Source organism: Acartia tonsa, chromosome 12 (assembly GCF_053477335.1).
Source record: "Acartia tonsa isolate MP-2025a chromosome 12, ASM5347733v1, whole genome shotgun sequence".
Taxonomy (NCBI): Eukaryota; Metazoa; Arthropoda; class Copepoda; order Calanoida; family Acartiidae; genus Acartia; species Acartia tonsa.
Window position 1 is genome coordinate 38,651,557 of NC_137271.1, and position 18,623 is coordinate 38,670,179.

An 18,623-nucleotide genomic window follows, 5' to 3' on the forward strand; every position below is an offset into this window, starting at 1 on the left:
TAGCCGGCATTAAAAAACCGCTGGATATCAGGTATCTGGATAGTTTCAATATCCGGTATCCAGCCGGGTATTGAAAATTGTCCAACCCTATAAAGAACATTATAGTATTATACAGAAAAAGGTTTTAGAGCAGAAAACTAAGGTTTTGGTAGGTATTACTTTGATTCTTTGAAGCATAACATTTTCGTGATTCTTAAAATAAGTCAATAAAATGTGTGAACCTACGGATGTTCCTAATTATAAAGTTGCTGTACAAATGATAACACTGTTAATGGTTAATATTTCCTGAAATTTTTCTAATTTACAGTTTTAGAAAATAGATGTTAAATATTCAGAAAATAATAAAAAGAAAAGTTTTTTAATAGTTATTTATCATATTTTCGTAATATTGTGAATGCTAGAAAGGATATTAAAATTATTTCAACAATTTTGGTCATGTGATCAAAATTTGAATTTTCCTTCTACTGATGCCCCCTTTGGGGGCGAAGTAGGTGGAAATTTAAATTTATGTCACTTGACCTTAATATTGGTGAAATAATTTTGAATGACCTTTCTTGTATAAGCAATATTAATAAAATATGATACTTGGTTTTGTCTCACTCTTTATCTTTTTGTTAAATTCAAAAAAGTAAGTCTATCAAAAAATTTACATCATCTTAGGGTTAACAATGAATATCTCTCTGTCTATTTTTCTCTATATTTCTTCCCCCTCCCCCCTACCTCACTTCTCTGTCTATTTCCTTCTCTCTCTCCTCCTCTTTTGTACATTCATTTATACAATAGAGATAACCTAGAGACAGCACAAGGGCATTTTATTTACATTATGAGTCAGCTATAAATTGTTGAATATCTTAGGTTAAAGCTTTCTTTGGTGAAATATTTAAAGAAAATATAGCTTTCTAAAAATTATATCATTGCAAAATTTCGTTGCAAATAATGTTGCCTATAGGGCTGTATTTCATATACAACAAAAAGTGAACAAAGGTTTCTTTTTAAGAAAAAAATGGGGTCAGATTGACCATCTATGTCTAATGTTTATACCCACATCAAATATTAAATAATAATAATGTACAGTAGGGTGGATCAATTTTGGACATTGAATTTGTAATCAAAATTTACAGTTTAAACGTCATATAAGAAACCTAAATATAAAAAAATTTATTTTGTCCTTGAGGTGAAATGTGGGGGAAGGTGTGCCCATGCATTAAAAAATTTTAGAAGTTTATTCTGGAGGTGCAACTTTTTTTCTTTCAAAGTATTGCTCTATGCATCTTTTTGAATTTGTCTTGTTGAGTAAAATAAGAATATCAAATTGGTTTTAAAAAATATTCAGCCAAGCATGAAAAATCTTAAATTAAATAAAAATCTCTTGGTTTTGAAAGTTATTTATGGATTTTTCTTGTTAGGATCAATAGTTTTAAAAGCAGATTTTTTATTCTTATTCTACTCTTCAAGACAAAGTTGGGAAGGTGCATAAAGCTATACTTTGAAAGAAAAAATAATTTATCCCCCCCCAAAAAAAAAAAAAAATTCTCCCCACAAGTGTCTTCCTAAAAGTTTACATGCATCAGCGAGCCTCCCCATTATCAAAAATATTTACTTTTCATTTTTTGGTCTTTTATATGATGTTCAGACAGAAAGTGTATGTAGCACATTTAAAATTAGGGATCTACTGCAGTTCACGGTAAAATATTGCTAACGAATATTGCTAAAAATTTATGAATTTTAAAGGCTGCTAGCTGCTAAACGGCTGAACGTACAGATCATACCCGCACACCATTTTAAGCGGCATAAGAAGGCCTACAAATAACCTGAAATAGCCAAGATCCTATGATGCACAGGGAAAGCTTCACTGAAGAAAAACCGCGTAAAATAGGTCTTTTTCAAGCATTTCTCTGCACTGCGAGATAATTATGCATTATTGATTTATGGCTATTCCAGATAATTTGTAGGCCTTCTTATGCCGCTTAAAACAGTGTGCGAGTATGATCTGTACGTTCAGCCGTTTGGCAGCTAGCAGCCTTTAAAATTCATAAATTTTTAGCAATTTTCGTTACCAGCAATATTTTACCGTGAACTGCAGTAGATCCAAAATTAGAAAATCATTGAAAATCAAGCCACTCTAATGTACAGCATTTATTTCTTCTATTACACAGTACAAAATTATTCTTGTATTTAAATTTAACATATCATATTGGAAAAAATATTCTTGTATTTAAAAGGGGGGAGGCGGATGTGCCACTTTTTGAAACCAAAACTAAAAGTCAAAGGAACTTAACTAAAAAAAGAGTTACAGGTCTGAGATTTTGCATGGCAGTTGCTTTATAGGGTTACAATATGGAACAGTGAAGAAACGGCGGTGCAACCGCCGAAAACCGCCAAGAAATTGCAAAAACAAAATTGGCGGGAAACGGCGGTTTTCGGTTGCGCCACCGTTTCTTCACAGTTCCATATTGTACCCCTAAAAAGCAACTGCCATGCAAAATCTCAGACCTGTAACTCTTTTTTTAGTCGAGTTCCTTTGTTGTCTTTTAGTTTTGGTTTAAAAAAGTGGCACATCCGCCTCCCCCCTTTAAAGATCATGTTGGAATTTTTTTTACAATTTTTAAATTGTTTAATAATGTACAGCATTTATTAAATTATTTCCTTTTTATTTCATGTTTTGAAATATATAAGATAATGAGAATAAATTACAGAAATAATAAAAGTTATAAAAAAGAGAGCGTCAGGGGGTGGGTCGAGGGGGGTTTCCCCCCTCAGGAGAAGGGGGGTTGAGGGGGGTCTCCCCCCTCAGAAAAAGCTTGGGCTTAAATCTTCAACAAATAAAGAAAACAAAATTATTTTAAAAATTTCTTTTTTATGTTAAATATTATTATTTTTATGACACTTGATTTTGAATGACAAAAAAATGTTGAAATAAATATTACCTACTGAATAAAATGTTAAATTAGAAATCAATAATAATGTTGAAAAATTTATTCTCATTTCATACTCTGAAAAAAGGAATTGACAAAATATAATAATTTTAATTTTTAACTTTTATAATAGCATGCCTATTTCTTATTGGTTGACACTAGAATTGAAAAAAAAATAATATATATTATTTTATGACTTAGAAATAAATTTGAAAAAAAAATAATTTTCTTTCCCATATATTTATCATTCCAAAATACCAAGAATCAATTTTGAAAAAAATAATTTTCTTTCCAATATTTCTATTCCTTTTTTTTATTGGACTTCATTTCATGTCCAATGAGAGACTAGTGTTTAAATATTTTAAAGCTTATTAAAGCATTTATTTTGAATGTGATAATACCAACATTCTTTCACTAAGTGTGATAAAATTCCTTTCTGTAATTGATATTTGAATCGTCTAAGTTGTAAGTGAGATTTTACATTATAAAAAAATTAGCTTAAAACTTGTAATAACCGAAGACCTAAAAATCCATAGTAAGCCTACATTAAGAATAAGAACCTATTTTAAATGTGCAAGTAGTATTTGAAATTGCTCTGAGTGTTCATACAATTCATTACAGATTAAAAATAGCACAATTTAACAAAGTATCATATATGAATCCATTGAAACAAGACAATTTTCAGAAATAATAATGCCCTAACACCCCATTTATTGTTAAAAATTTTTCATCTTTGTTGCTTTAAATTATTGGTGGAAAAGTTTGGACACTGCTTGTTTGTATTGCACAATCAAAATTGATTAAAAGTTTCAAAAGATTTTCAGTTAACAAATAAGGGATGTTGAAAAAACTTTATTGTCCAGGACAATTTATAGTCCTATGTTTTTTGTAAGTCAACATCTTTGGAAAACTACATGGCAGAATATGATTAAAATTGTAAGGTTTTTATCCAGTAGGGCTTTGAAACCGGTTGATGTCCGCAGGATTAGAACTGGTTTTCAGTAATACTGTAAAATCACATAAAGCATCGTATTATAGACAACTTTCTACGAATATAAAATTGAAAAATAATAAACTCTTTACCAGTTTTAATCCTACTATTTTTCAATTTGACCTCCGCGGAAAGCTGTCTATAATACGATGCGATGAATAACTAACTTGAAATTACTGCAGTCGTAAAAGAACACTTATTTTAATGAGTGGAGAAGGGGGGGGGGGTAGAGAGACTGGGTATAGATTAAGATAAAGGAAGATGGTAAATAGTAGCATACGCCCTTAATTTAACTTACAAATAACTGACCAGTCCTACTAACATTTACTAAGTAAATACTAAGTTTAGTATTTATTTGTGAATTCTTTTTAAATTTGCTATGTTAAAATCAGTAAGGGAGTTAACTTTGGACTGTGAATTGCACTGGTATCCAAAGTTGTATTAGCACAATCTCGCAATCGTTGGTATTTTTGTATGATAGTAATTCAACATTACATAAAAATACAGGTTCCACTCAGTCTAAGTAAATTAAACAGTCTAGACTCTACCGTAACCATACAATCTGAACTGTCTCTACAGTTTTAAAAAGACTCTTGTCTTTTTTTGTAATAGTTGCTGCGCTACCCATACACATAATTATTCTTGTTTCAAAATTGTTCTCAATGAAGATGCTTGCTGAATCACCTTGGCTGTAAGATAAACAAGAAATGCGGTAATGATAGCTGACCAGTTACTATTCTCAGGGATCTTAAGGGATAAGACAATCTACATTAAATTGTTTAAAATTCCTAATGATTGTTAACAAAATATCCCTTCTCTAGATAAAAATCATTGTGTCATTCATAAGAAACAGGGAAAAATTGGACGTTATTTTTCCCATGTCCCATCTCTGTAATCCCTGGCAGTTATCTAACTTCTGTTTAAACGTACATCTGGTCATAGTATTTAGAAAATTCGGGTCTAAAGTCTTTTAATGACAAGCTCACTAAAGCAAAAAAAGCAGTAATGTCTTTAAAAAAAAGTCAGAAATTAAAAAATAGAAAATAACAGTAAAAACTAATTTTACATCTAAATTCTACCTATCGTTTGTTTGATTTTTTATTTTCCAGTACAGACAGACCTTAATTATGTAGTAGCTTCGCTACGAATAACATTAACACATAAAGATTTAGCTAATACTGAAATATTACAGTAATTCCAAAGTCAAAACTTATTCTTAGAACCTATTCTAACATTGATGACACCTAGGGCTACATTTTTAACAGGAGTTGTCGTACCTTTAATTTTATATTATTAAAATAATTTTAATTATTTATAATAATTTTTTGATTAATTTACTGGAATCAATAATAAGTTACGCGGTCAGCGAAATCCTTTGCTGCCAACAGACAGATAGCCATCCTGTTACTTTTAAAAAAAATTTATTTCTGGCTTTTTGATGCTAAATTTTGTTGCATTTCCTCTGGCCATTAAAAAAGATTTACTCTCTAACATCCCCTTTGAAAACCTAACCCTAAAGCCTACAGTTGTTAGAATTCCTGTTATTTAATATTGTAGTGTTTTTATCTAAAGATAGCCGAGTCTTAATATACTCATTTGTTTAGCCTATTCAATCCAATGTGGAGTTACCGCATTTTTACTAATTTTTTTGTGGATTTTTTTTTCAATTTTGGGCTAAAATAAAAAAAAATCCGCCTTTGCTAGATTAGGAGTGAAAAATACTACTTTAATTTATACTCTGAGATCTAAAGAGTTAATATAATAACCTATTAATTGATGTACATCCCCAATGATGATTTACACAATTAACCCTTCTATAGATTACAATGAGTGGTTTGGACACATAGCTTACGAAACCAACCACTCAATTTAAGTCCCAAAAACCATGTTATGCCATTATGAATAAGAAAAGGTTATTGTATAACTTTGGGGACTAGTGTTATAAACCCTAATAATTATACAGCTATTTTTCAATTGGTTAGATAGATGGACAATACCTGCCTACCTAAACATGGGCTGGTAAAAAACATACAGTTTTACAGTCAATTAGTGAATAAAAAAGTTTTGTTTAAAGTCTTAATCATGAAGGCTACTCCCTAATGTTTGAAAGGATAGCTGAACAAAAGTTTGTGTAAAAAGATTAATTGATTAGCTAAACCTGCGAAATAAAATTTGTATTTTGTTAGAGCATTTAAATTAACCAATCTTAATATAAAAAGCGCAATTTAAAAAATTCATTTTAAGTATAGCTTCGAAACCGATTAATATATACGCTGGATTATAACCATCTTTGTGCTAAACTGGTTCGTAATTTTATTTTAATGTCCGGGGAAATCTGTCTATAATACAATGCTATAAAAACTATTATCTAACTTTTAGGTAAAAATCCTGAAATTTAATTTGATTCCCTTTTAGGCTTTGCTACTTTTTACATACATACATGATGTTAAATATTTAAATTTTCAAGACTTATATGATGTCATTAAGATATTAATTTTGGTAGCACAACTACTCTTCAATTATACTTTATTATTAGGTATAATTTACAGTCCAGTGTCCCTGCCCTCCTTGTGCTTTAGTTTTAATGCATATTATCAGGAATAAGGTATAGGTAGTCAACAAATATAAATCTAAAATACTAGTTTGGGGGGCAGATGAAAAGGTCGTCAATTTTACTACATATGTATATGTTGACACCATCCAACGACAGCTGAAAATCACGTGTAGGTTCCGTGATATTTTTTCGAATTAATTTCGTTGTTGGTATAACCTGGCATAAAATACAGGGTTCAGGGATTGTACAATTGAATCCAATTCTTCTTTAATTAAGTATTTGTTTGTTAACATTCTGCCTTTAATTCTTTTAAATTTTGGGTTTTTTAATTTATTTATCATTGTCCTATCCACGAAATCCTGAGAAAATATGATGGAAAAGCTTAAACTTTAACACAAACTTTTAAAATATGTTTTTATTTAAAATTCACCAAAAATATTAAGTTTTAAAAATTTGTAGAATTCAGAACTATAATATCTATCTATATAAGATGCTTTATATTTCGTTTGTGTCAACCGTTTCAATGATTTTTCAAACAAATTAACATTCATTATTTTTAAATAATAATGAATTTAAATAATTTCAATAAGAACAAGCAATACTGGGGTTTTAATAACGATTATAACTGGTAATTGAAATAGGATTTTAAAATTAGAACAACATCTATAAAGCGAATCATTATGCAAATTTTGTAATTTATAGGACAATTTTAACATGCCTAAATTAGCTATCCGTAATGAACGAACCTACCATAATTATACGAAAACTTCGCTTTTAGGAAATATCCAAAATGAACCTAACCATATTTTATTCTTACAGGGCTGTAACGTCTAACAAGTACGAGAGTGTGAAAACGCTGCTGGACCTGGGGGGCTCGCCCAACTACCGGGATGGCAAGGGGCTAACCCCGCTGTATCTCTCAGTGCTGGGCCACTCTGAACCTAACATAACTCAGGTATTAGTTATTAGAATCGAATACTACTACTCTATAATTCACTTTGTCAGTCAGTCAGTTAGCTCTTACTCATGTTCATTGTATTACCGTAATAAAAGTGCCCAGGGAAATAAAGGGATAAGACAATGGACGATAATTTATAACTTCCCCAATAATGAGAGACAAAATAACCTATTCTGTAGATTAAATTGTTGTTCGAAAAGTTTGGATATTTTTATCCGAACAAAAAACGATTTGATAAAAGTACCGAAAGTTAATAAGCAAATATTTAACTTTAAGTATCAGCCCAATGTCCCCTCCCTCTCTAATTATAATTTTTGTTGTTGTTCTAGTTGCTACTGCATGAACGAGCTGTGATTGGCTGTCAAGACCTGCAGGGATGGCAAGAAGTACACCAGGTATGCAGGACAGATAGACAGACAGACAGTTGGGGTATAATTTAGGAGTAGCTATGTAGTTTGTAAACTAGTACTTTCGTCCCTAGCATATTTCTTACTTTGTATTCCTAGGAAAAGGCTAAATCTATCTTATTTCTTTGACCTAAAATAAAATAGCCTAAAACCATTCAGGGAGATATTCGAGGACTACCAATAATGTAGATCACAGTCAGTTCAGTGGTTTGTGAGATTCTAAGGGACAGACTAAAAAAGTTACTATTCTATATAATAGGAAAATATCATACACGAATAAAAACATTTTTTTCTTAAACTACAGAAATAGTGAAATTCTAAATTAATGAAAGTAAAAAGAATTTAATTTGATTTGATATCAACAAGTTTTTAAAACCTTAAATAAAAGATTGGTTTTACTTCAATTTAGCAAAAAATATTTAAATATTTAAAGCTTAATGTATTATGGGATATGACAATCTAATATAAATTGATTCACATCCCCAAATTAATATAAACAAAATCATCCCTCTTGTAGAAAAGTTTGTACTAACCAATCAAAATTAAAAGTTCCCAAAGTTGTTAAGCCAACGAATATGAGAATGTGGTTTTAAAACTTTTAATGGTAGTATAAAAAGGTTTAGTATCAAATTTTTAATTGAATGTTTTTGACAATTGGCTAATTTATATGAAGGTCCAAGTAGCCTCCCAGGGCGATAATCAATATCCCCCTAAATACGATTCATTGTAATTTAGATGGTTTCTAATAGGGCATAAAGGAGTTCGAATATCCATCAACTTATTTTTTCACCTTTGGGTCGAAGTGTCAAACTAAGCAGACAACTAAACTTTGATTACACGACATTTTTCTTAAACTTAAAAGTGCATGGAAATGAAAAACGCCTTTTATAGCATCAGAAGGTGCAATTTTTAAAGTTTTAGCATTTTTAGACTCGAACTCGTCACCTCCCCAACATGGCACTAATTTAGTAATTATGCTAATGAAGTTATTTTTTGCTTTCAGCTTTTCTGCCATTTAAAACAAATATTGTATAGTTTTCTTTGTCGATAACAGTAAAAAGTAAGATTCAATAGTAAAAATATACATTTTGTCTCAATAATGTTTATTATTTTCGACTTTGGAGTTAGGAGAGGGGGGTTCAAAGAAGATAAAGTATAGAATAGAATCCAGGTAGAAGATTCTGCCTGGCTAGCCTGAAATAAAATTGGACCATTTGAAAGACCAAAACGGCTATAAGGCTGTTAGTAAATAACATGATTTCAGTAATTATTCTGAAAAAATATTCAAAATAAATTCCTTTTGCAATAATTTACTAAAAGCCTTGTAGCCAAGCTTCCACCTTTCTCTTCCTTATTCACAATAGATTAAAAATGAATTTGATGTGCATTTTAAGCCTTAAAAAATTGAATCATGTAAGAAAATTTACAAAAATATTGATCTCGGTATTCATATTATAAAAAAACTAGGTTGCACTCTTATGTATGTTTTTAAACAGCTGATTTATACATGATAGCAACTACACCATACATACTTGTGGTAGAGGGGGAGGGGGGAGGAAGGGGTTGTACCCAATTAGCTGACCCTTGAAAATTACAAATGTGGTCAATCATACTTACCAAAATTAAAACAACATGATGTTTAGTGATTTTTCATTGTTGTCTAAAACGATCAAGCAACTTTTGCTGTCTTCACTTCAATAAGAGGTGTGTATTAGAGGTGATAGCCTTAGTCTGATACATATGTTTATGGGTAAAGTATTACCCTTTGAATATAGAGAATGTTTCTAAATTGTTTTATAGTCAAACGTGTTACACTATATTTAATTTAAATTATGAAGATCAAATAAATTTTTAACAATATATATTAGATTTTGATACAAATTGAAGTTTTATAATTTTGTCCAACTAGTCATTGTGATTTGTACTTTAGCATTATTGTCATTACTGCGCAAGTCAAAGATTTCTTCTAATTTCCCAGAAATTTTTAGGGTTTTCACTTCTATTCCTCCTTATTCTATGGGGGGGGTTAATCCTTCTAAAAGGCTCTAGTTTTCACTATCAAACGTGTAAAAATACCCATGACCAAAACTAAATTCAGATCAAATTTTTTATTCGTAGATTTTTTATTCTAAGATCGGAAATAATTCCAAATCCTACATAACTGTTATAAGAATCATCATGCAAAGTTTAAAATCAAAAGGACATTTCTAACATGTTGAAATTAACGTGGACATATGGACAGACAGAAGGACCGACCCTTGATTATACAAAAGCTACGCTTTTAAAAATGTTGTCTTCAAAATCTATGAGTGGTTTAGTCTAAGGCTATCAATAATAGCCAGACTGTTTTCATAAATATAATATCTATTTCAATTTTACTATACAAATGATTTTTAAAGAATTAAAATACCACTTTCTCTGTATTCATTCATTTGTTTGTCTGTCCTATTATATAAAGTAGTGAGGGTTTTTTGTCTTAAGCTAAAAATGATGGTCAGAATCAATTTTTCTTTTCAATGAAGCTTTATACATGTCTTATGGTGGTGTTGGGCTGTTTTCCTAAAGGCTAGAGGCGAAGCATCTAGATACCTGTCATACTTATATCAGAGTTAGGTTATAATGAGAAAGCTTTATGAATCTAAAGGGATAAGATAATGGACGATAAATGTATATAATATATCCCTTATACTTAAATGCAAAATAATCTTTTCTGTAAATTAAATTTATTGGTTGAAAAGTTCAAACATTTCTTAGTATGGAACAAACCAGTCAAAATTCTTTAAAATTATCTCAAGTTTTTGACCCATTGAATAAGGTGACATAGTTATAAACTTTGGGTACTATTATAATTTACAGTCTGATGCCCCCTCTCTCCTTGCTAATTACAAGAATTTTGTATATCTATCTGTATATCTTTTTATTAAAAAAATATATTCATCAATCCATCCATCTTTTTAACTTTCTACACCTAGTGGGATATACTACCTTAAAAGGGCTCAAAGAATCCTTAAAAAGCTTTTTGGTGTTAAGAAATTTAAAAACTTTTTCTAAAAAAGGACAATTATGTAAAAATTATTAAAACAAATTTTTTATAGATAGTCAAAAACCATCTTAGGACCAATGTGAAGCTTCTTTAAGATAAAGAACGCAATTGGTTATGTTATGACCATCGAGATCTTCGTAAGGGACAATCACAAAATCTTTACTCCTTTGTTAACATAAGTAACATTCAAGATTTTGTTTTCACATAAGCAGGCATCGTAAATAACTATAGATAGTTGAGGATATTTTAACATTTCAGCAAAAAGTTTGAATCAGCTAAATCCTTATTATTCAAAAAATATCAGAAAAAGGGAGATTTCATTTAAAGAAAAGCTAACCAAAGGGGGAGGCGGTTGTGACACTTTTTGAAACCAAAAATAAAAGTCAAAGGAACTCAACTAAAAAAAAAGAGTTACAGCACTGAAATTTGGTATGGCAATTGCTTTAAAGAGGTACAATGTGGAACTGTGAAGAAACGACGGCGGAACCGCCGTTATCGCCGAATTGTTTTTTAGCAGAAAACGGCGGTAGCTGCGGTTTCTCTAACTTTTCTTCACAGTTCCACATTGTACCTCTCTAAAGCGACGGTCATTCTAAATTTGAGTGCTGTAACTTTTTTATAAATTGAATTCCTGTTGTTTTGGTGTCACAACCGCCCCCTCCCTTTGTACACTGCTAGTTTGTAACACCCAATCAAGATTTGATAAAAGTTCCTAAAGTTCTTCAGTCAACGAATGGGTTGATGTATTTATTAGTTTTTTGGGTACCATTATAATTTTCAGTCCTATGTCCTCTCCCTTCCTTCCTAGCATATTCATCATAAAAAATCATTACTGCATATTATTACAACAGCACAACCTTCCCTTCCTTGAAAATCCCTCTTATTTATTGTGCTTTTTTTGCGTATGTGATAATATGCGTAACTGTGTGCACACCTATCTTGTGTGTGTAAATAGAGAATCAAGCATTACACAATTATTGATTGATTCGTCATGATTAACCGACCCCTGTATTCCATTTAACCTAACCTAACCTTAATATAAAAGTTAACAAGGACGATTAAATCTGTTATTGGCTTAGCAAAAATAAAAAAGAACAGTTTATTAGTAATTAGGGAGGAAGGAGACTTTATAATTGTCTCCGAAGTTTTTTTCGTTGGCTTAAAAACTTAAGGGACTTTTATTATATTATCATTTGTTTAAATTAAAGAGATTTATTTATCATATTGGAGTTGTATATCATTTAATCGTTCATTGTCTTATCGCTTATGATCCTTGGCAAATAGAGTGATACTTGACATTAGACGTACGGACAATACCTATTTATAGCATAGCTGCGGCGCTACTTACAAAATTGCGTCGGGATAAGTGAAACGCGCAGTGATTTATCGAAGATGTTCAATTGGGACTTATGTGTGACGGATTTATATTATGTATGGCCATTTCTTACTTTATGATACGCGCAACTTCAAAGTAGTCTCTTTATGTTGGTATTTGTAGTAGCGAAGTTACTTTATAGTTCGAAATGGTCGTCTGTCTGTATCATTTGAGGAAAACCACATTTCTCGGCTGTAATTTAAGATAGATGTTTAAATTTTTGTGTAAATATTCTCAATACTTATGAGTATCTAGAACATAATTTACTTGGTTTATCGGTTTGGCAGTATTGTTCTGACAGTAAATTTAGTCAAAAAGCAGTTGGACAGGCAAAATAAAAAAATGCTTAAATGTATTCATAGGTTAGAATAATCTATAAAAACAAACATCTACCTGATATATCAGGTGAATAACTGCAGACAGGTATACATATTATAGATTATTTGCATGTAAACCAAAATATGAGAGTTACCATTTAAGGGGTAGTATTGTTAGCTTTTGACACTTATGATTAAACATTTAAGTTTACATAATATCATATAATGCCTAAATTAGAAAGGGGATAAGGATACTTATGTTTCATTGATCTATCCCTGAAAATCAAGCATATAAACCACAATATGAGAGGTACCATTTAAGGGGTAGTATTGTTAGCTTTTGACACTTATGATTAAACATTTTAAGTTTACATAATATCATATAATACCTAAATAAGAAAGGGGATAAGGATACTTATGTTTCATTGATCTATCCCTGAAAATCAAGCATATAAACCACAATATAAGAGTTACCATTTAAGGGGTAGTATTGTTAGCTTTTGACACTTATGATTAAACATTTAAGTTTACATAATATCATATAATACCTAAATAAGAAAGGGGATAAGGATACTTATGTTTCATTGATCTATCCCTGAAAATCAAGCATATAAACCACAATATGAGAGTTACCATTTCAGGTGTAGTATTGTTAGCTTTTGACACATTTGATTAAACATTTAAGTTTACATAATATCATATAATACCTAAATTAGAAATGGATAGGGATACTTATTCAATCTCTGGTTTTGGACACGTGCCCCCTTTTTTTTTGGGGGGGGGGACTTAAATTTTGTTTGAAATCTTTTACTTTTAGCTCTTATGAATGTCGATGAAATCTAAGGCAATGTATCTTATAATGGAGTAAAAATATGTCAGTTATGATCACCAATGTAGGGAGGGAGGGGATATTAGACTGTAAATTACACAGGTACCCAAAGTTTTATTACCACGTTATTTTTTCTTTGGCTCAAAAATTTTGGGTATTTTTAATTGGTTGGTTCAAAAACTGCTATTGTCCAAAATATTTATCCAATAATTTTAATCTACAGAAGTGACAATTTTGTTAATTATCATTGGAGAAGTATATAAATTTATCTTCCATTGTCTGTTCCCTAAAGATCCCTGAGTTTAATAAGCTAACCATTGCATCTATTGATACGTATAAGTATAGGTTGGCATAATTTAAGGTTTGGTCAATATGAATCTATATAAAGTCCTGTTAAAATTTATAAATTAAATACTTAAATAATAAATTGAATAGCTGAATTAAAAAGCATGGATTAAGAGATGTTACATTGGAAATTATATTTATCTACCCACCCCCACCCCTCCCTCTTATTATGATAAACAAAATTACCCATTTTTTTAAACCTTTGATCTCAATATTTATAAAACATAGGAATCTTAAGGGTTAAGACAATGAACGATTAATTATGACAAAACTATCCCTTCTGTAGATTAAAATTATTACTTGCACCGCAATTTTCCATCATCCAGTCAAGAGTCCAAAGTTGTCAATCCATCAAATTTGAGAAGGTGTTACTAAAACTTTGGGTACCAGTCTAAATGCCCCTGTCTTCAGTGATAAAAAAGGAAAAAATCCACGAATCAATTTTAAAACTTGCTGATTGGCTTATTCTTCCCTAATTTCCAAAGTTGTACAGCAGATAACCCAATTATTGCAAACGCTATTTTCAGCTACTCCGGTCAAAGGGAAAAGCGATATAATGTATTAAAGAATTGGTTAAACTGCATTTATATGGCATGTAATTGAAAGAATTTTAATTTTCTACCACGTAGTTTTTAAAATATTAAGACTTGAAAATCATCTTTTAAAATTGCATATATCACAAAAAGACAATTTTTAAGTCTTGATATTTTCAAAACTACGTGGTAGAAAATTGAAATTCTTTCAAATATATGCCATATAAATATAGTTTAACCCATTAACTAGCAAAAAATATGCAGTTCACTAAATTAAGTTCAAATGCATTTCGTAAAACTACCCCTTTTGATTTTTCAAATTTTGATGTTTTAGCTAGTAGTAAATATTGAGATAGGACGCGGAAGCTAGGTACACTTTCGGTAACTAAAATTCAGCACATCATATGAGAAGCTAGGTACACTTTCGGAAACTAAAATTCAGTACATCATATGAGAAGCTAGGTACACTTTCGGAAACTAAAATTCAGTACATCATATGAGAAGCTAGGTACACTTTCGGAAACTAAAATTCAGTACATCATATGAGAAGCTAGGTACACTTTCGGAAACTAAAATTCAGTACATCATATGAGAAGCTAGGTACACTTTCGGAAACTAAAATTCAGTACATCATATGAGAAGCTAGGTACACTTTCGGAAACTAAAATTCAGTACATCATATGAGAAGCTAGGTACACTTTCGGAAACTAAAATTCAGTACATCATATGAGAAGCTAGGTACACTTTCGGAAACTAAAATTCAGTACATCATATGAGAAGCTAGGTACACTTTCGGAAACTAAAATTCAGTACATCATATGAGAAGCTAGGTACACTTTCGGAAACTAAAATTCAGTACATCTATGAGAAGCTAGGTACACTTTCGGAAATTAAAATTCAGTACATCATATGAGAAGCTAGGTACACTTTAGGAAACTAAAATTCAGTACATCATATGAGAAGCTAGGTACACTTTCGGAAACTAAAATTCAGTACATCATATGAGAAGCTAGGTACACTTTCGGAAACTAAAATTCAGTACATCATATGAGAAGCTAGGTACACTTTCGGAAACTAAAATTCAGTACATCTATGAGAAGCTAGGTACACTTTCGGAAATTAAAATTCAGTACATCATATGAGAAGCTAGGTACACTTTAGGAAACTAAAATTCAGTACATCATATGAGAAGCTAGGTACACTTTCGGAAACTAAAATTCAGTACATCATATGAGAAGCTAGGTACACTTTCGGAAACTAAAATTCAGTACATCATATGAGAAGCTAGGTACACTTTCGGAAACTAAAATTCAGTACATCTATGAGAAGCTAGGTACACTTTCGGAAATTAAAATTCAGTACATCATATGAGAAGCTAGGTACACTTTAGGAAACTAAAATTCAGTACATCTATGAGAAGCTAGGTACACTTTCGGAAACTAAAATTCAGTACATCATATGAGAAGCTAGGTACACTTTCGGAAACTAAAATTCAGTACATCATATGAGAAGCTAGGTACACTTTCGGAAACTAAAATTCAGTACATCTATGAGAAGCTAGGTACACTTTCGGAAATTAAAATTCAGTACATCATATGAGAAGCTAGGTACACTTTAGGAAACTAAAATTCAGTACATCATATGAGAAGCTAGGTACACTTTAGGAAATTAAAATTCAGTACATCATATGAGAAGCTAGGTACACTTTAGGAAACTAAAATTCAGTACATCATATGAGAAGGAAGCTTAAGATATCTGATTGGCTTATTTCCCGCCGAACAAAGCATCCAATTTTTTTTCTCATTCAAATCATACTGTGGGTTGAAATGAAACAAAATTATTAGTTTTTAAGAATACTTATATTATAAAGAAACAAAAGATGGCAGGGAGGGGACATGCACTGTAAATTACACTGGTATCAAATGATTTATAACCCCGTTATTATTCTTTCAAACAATTATTTAATTTACAGTAGGGATACATTTGTTTATCATCATTGGGGTTGTATATTATTTATTCAGTTCCTTAATATTTTTGCAAAAATGAACAATAATATAAAAATAAATAATTTTCTTTTTTGTTCGCTATTAGACCAAAGTTTACCCCTGACGAATTTTAAAATTTTGTGCATTTTAAGGCCATGATGAACTTTTTAAATGTTCATCGGAGTTCGATACATAAAAATTATTAAAATTTTCTGTAAACCTACAGATATTATAATAAAAATAGCCTAAAACTACTTTGTTGAATTTATTCTCTGAAAAGCACAAAATATTGGCTTCAGAAAAAAATTGGTCAATTCTATAATACTTTATACCTAAGTTTGTTGAGGAAAAAAATCCGTGAAAATTTTTAAGACTAGAACCCAGGGGTAAAAAGTTATTAGGAATGATTGCAAATCGATATTTTGTTGTATTACATTATTGGTAGCGCAGCTACTCAATAATTTCCTATGTCCGTCTGACCGTTTGTACTTTTTCCGCCTGTAGGCTTGACATAACTTTACTGCTGAGATCTTAAGGGATAATACAAAGAATGTACATCTCCAATGATGATAAACTAAATTACCCCGCCTCTTCTGTAGAATAAATTATTGGTTGAAAGCTTTGGACATTGCTCAATCACTCAATCTAAATTCTATCAAAGTACCCAAAGTGTTTAAGCTAACGAATAAGATAGCGTGGTTTTAAACTTTGACCAGTGTAATGTATTTCTTATGGAAATCTCCATTCTTGTTTAAAAAGATATTACCTAATGCATAGAACTTTATTTAAAATTATTTTATGCACTTTATGATATTGTTGCTACTCTATAACTAAGATATATCTGTACGTCTGTACTGTAAATTTCAGTGGTAACTTTATTATTATATCCACATTCTCATAAGTGGCTTAAAAGTTTGGGTCCTTTTATTAAATATTGATTGGTAGTGTCCAAAGTTTTTAATCAATAATTTTAACCTTCAGAAGGGAAAATTTATGAATCATCATTGGGGATATATATAATTATCCTTGTTTTAGTTAATTATTCAATAATGACAAATAATTAAAGTTAATTTAAATAATTGTAAGTTTTATAAAATTAATGTGTTTTGTTTCTTTCAGTGTTGTCGAAGCGGTCTAGTTCAACACCTCGAGTTTCTACTTTTTTATCAGGTTTAGTTTTTTTTAATCATCGACGCTACTCTACAAAGTCAGCTACGTCAGTACATCTGAGTTGTAAATAGGAATGTTGGAATCGTTCTTTAAATTTCAAACATTGTATGTAGATTTCTGTGATGATAAGGTTAGATAGTAGTAACTTTGATTTTAGATATCATTTCTAGCTATTGGTGATTTTTAAATTTGAATTCTTGTACAAAATGCGGTTCGACCCCCAAATTGTTATTACTACATGCATGTTAGCATTGTCTTAAGATTCCTACTACGATAAAGTATGATCTACAAATCGTTACCCATATATCAAAACTAGAGGGAATACGTGTTATGTTTGGGGGTGCAGAGGGGGGTGTCAACGACTCAACATGCGCTTAATGCTAAAATTTTGTAGGACTGTCTTCCCAGTTTCATCATTCCCCCAAAGGTTTATCCCCCCCCCCCCCTCCCTTCCTTGGCATAAACCTGTGCTACTGCCTTCACAATAACTTATTTAAAATGTTAATTCTTATAACGATTAAGCAATATTTTTTTTTAATTCAGGCTGATTGTAATGCCCAGAATGCAAGTGGTAACACACCTCTCCATGTTTGTGCTGTTAATAATCAGGTTGGGATTATACTTATAGAGTAGCTTCGTATATTAGCATCCTTATATAAAAGTAACAGGATGTTTGTCTGTTTGTCAGTGTGTGTACGCTAACCGATATTGTTTTCCTTTACAGTATTGCTATTTTTTTAGGTCCAGGGAAGGTTTACAACTATTTTCACTACCCTCCTACGATACCTTCCTTCCCAAAAGTGGCCTCTAGAGGCGTAGCCACTAATCCTAAGAGAGGAATAAGGGTTCCAGGACAAACGCAGGAGTGGACAAACGCAGGAGTGTTAAAATATTAATTTAATTTAGTATTTCTGTAAAGATTAGGTTAGGTTAAGATATGAGTGTACAAATAAGCCCCCTGCAGGGGTTAGGCATTAAAAAAAACCTAAAAGAAGGTCTAAAATAGGTTAGGTTAGGTTAAGTGTCTACTCCTGCATTTGTCCTCTGCTGCCTTTGGGACTCCTGCGTATGTCATAGGACCGGATTAAGATGTTCTATAGGTCTAGGGAAGAATTATAACTATTTAACTATTTAAAATATAGCGTAGTTAGCCCTTTACAGCTGAAAGAAATGTCAAAAAGTCTAATGTAGATAGCCCTTT

The 18,623-nt window shown here is 31.0% G+C and overlaps 1 protein-coding gene across 4 annotated transcripts in view; it reads left to right on the forward strand.

Moving 5' to 3' along the window:
- LOC145334150 (uncharacterized) overlaps positions 1 to 18,623 on the forward strand; it is a 481,948-nt gene that overhangs the window by 397,314 nt on the left and 66,011 nt on the right. For all 4 annotated transcript variants that reach the window (XM_080179457.1, XM_080179456.1, XM_080179454.1 and 1 more), the window contains 4 exons: positions 7,280 to 7,415; positions 7,748 to 7,813; positions 17,372 to 17,422; positions 17,966 to 18,031. In XM_080179457.1, the coding sequence (XP_080035583.1) occupies positions 7,280 to 7,415; positions 7,748 to 7,813; positions 17,372 to 17,422; positions 17,966 to 18,031 (319 nt within the window). The remainder of the gene's footprint in view (positions 1 to 7,279; positions 7,416 to 7,747; positions 7,814 to 17,371; positions 17,423 to 17,965; positions 18,032 to 18,623) is intronic.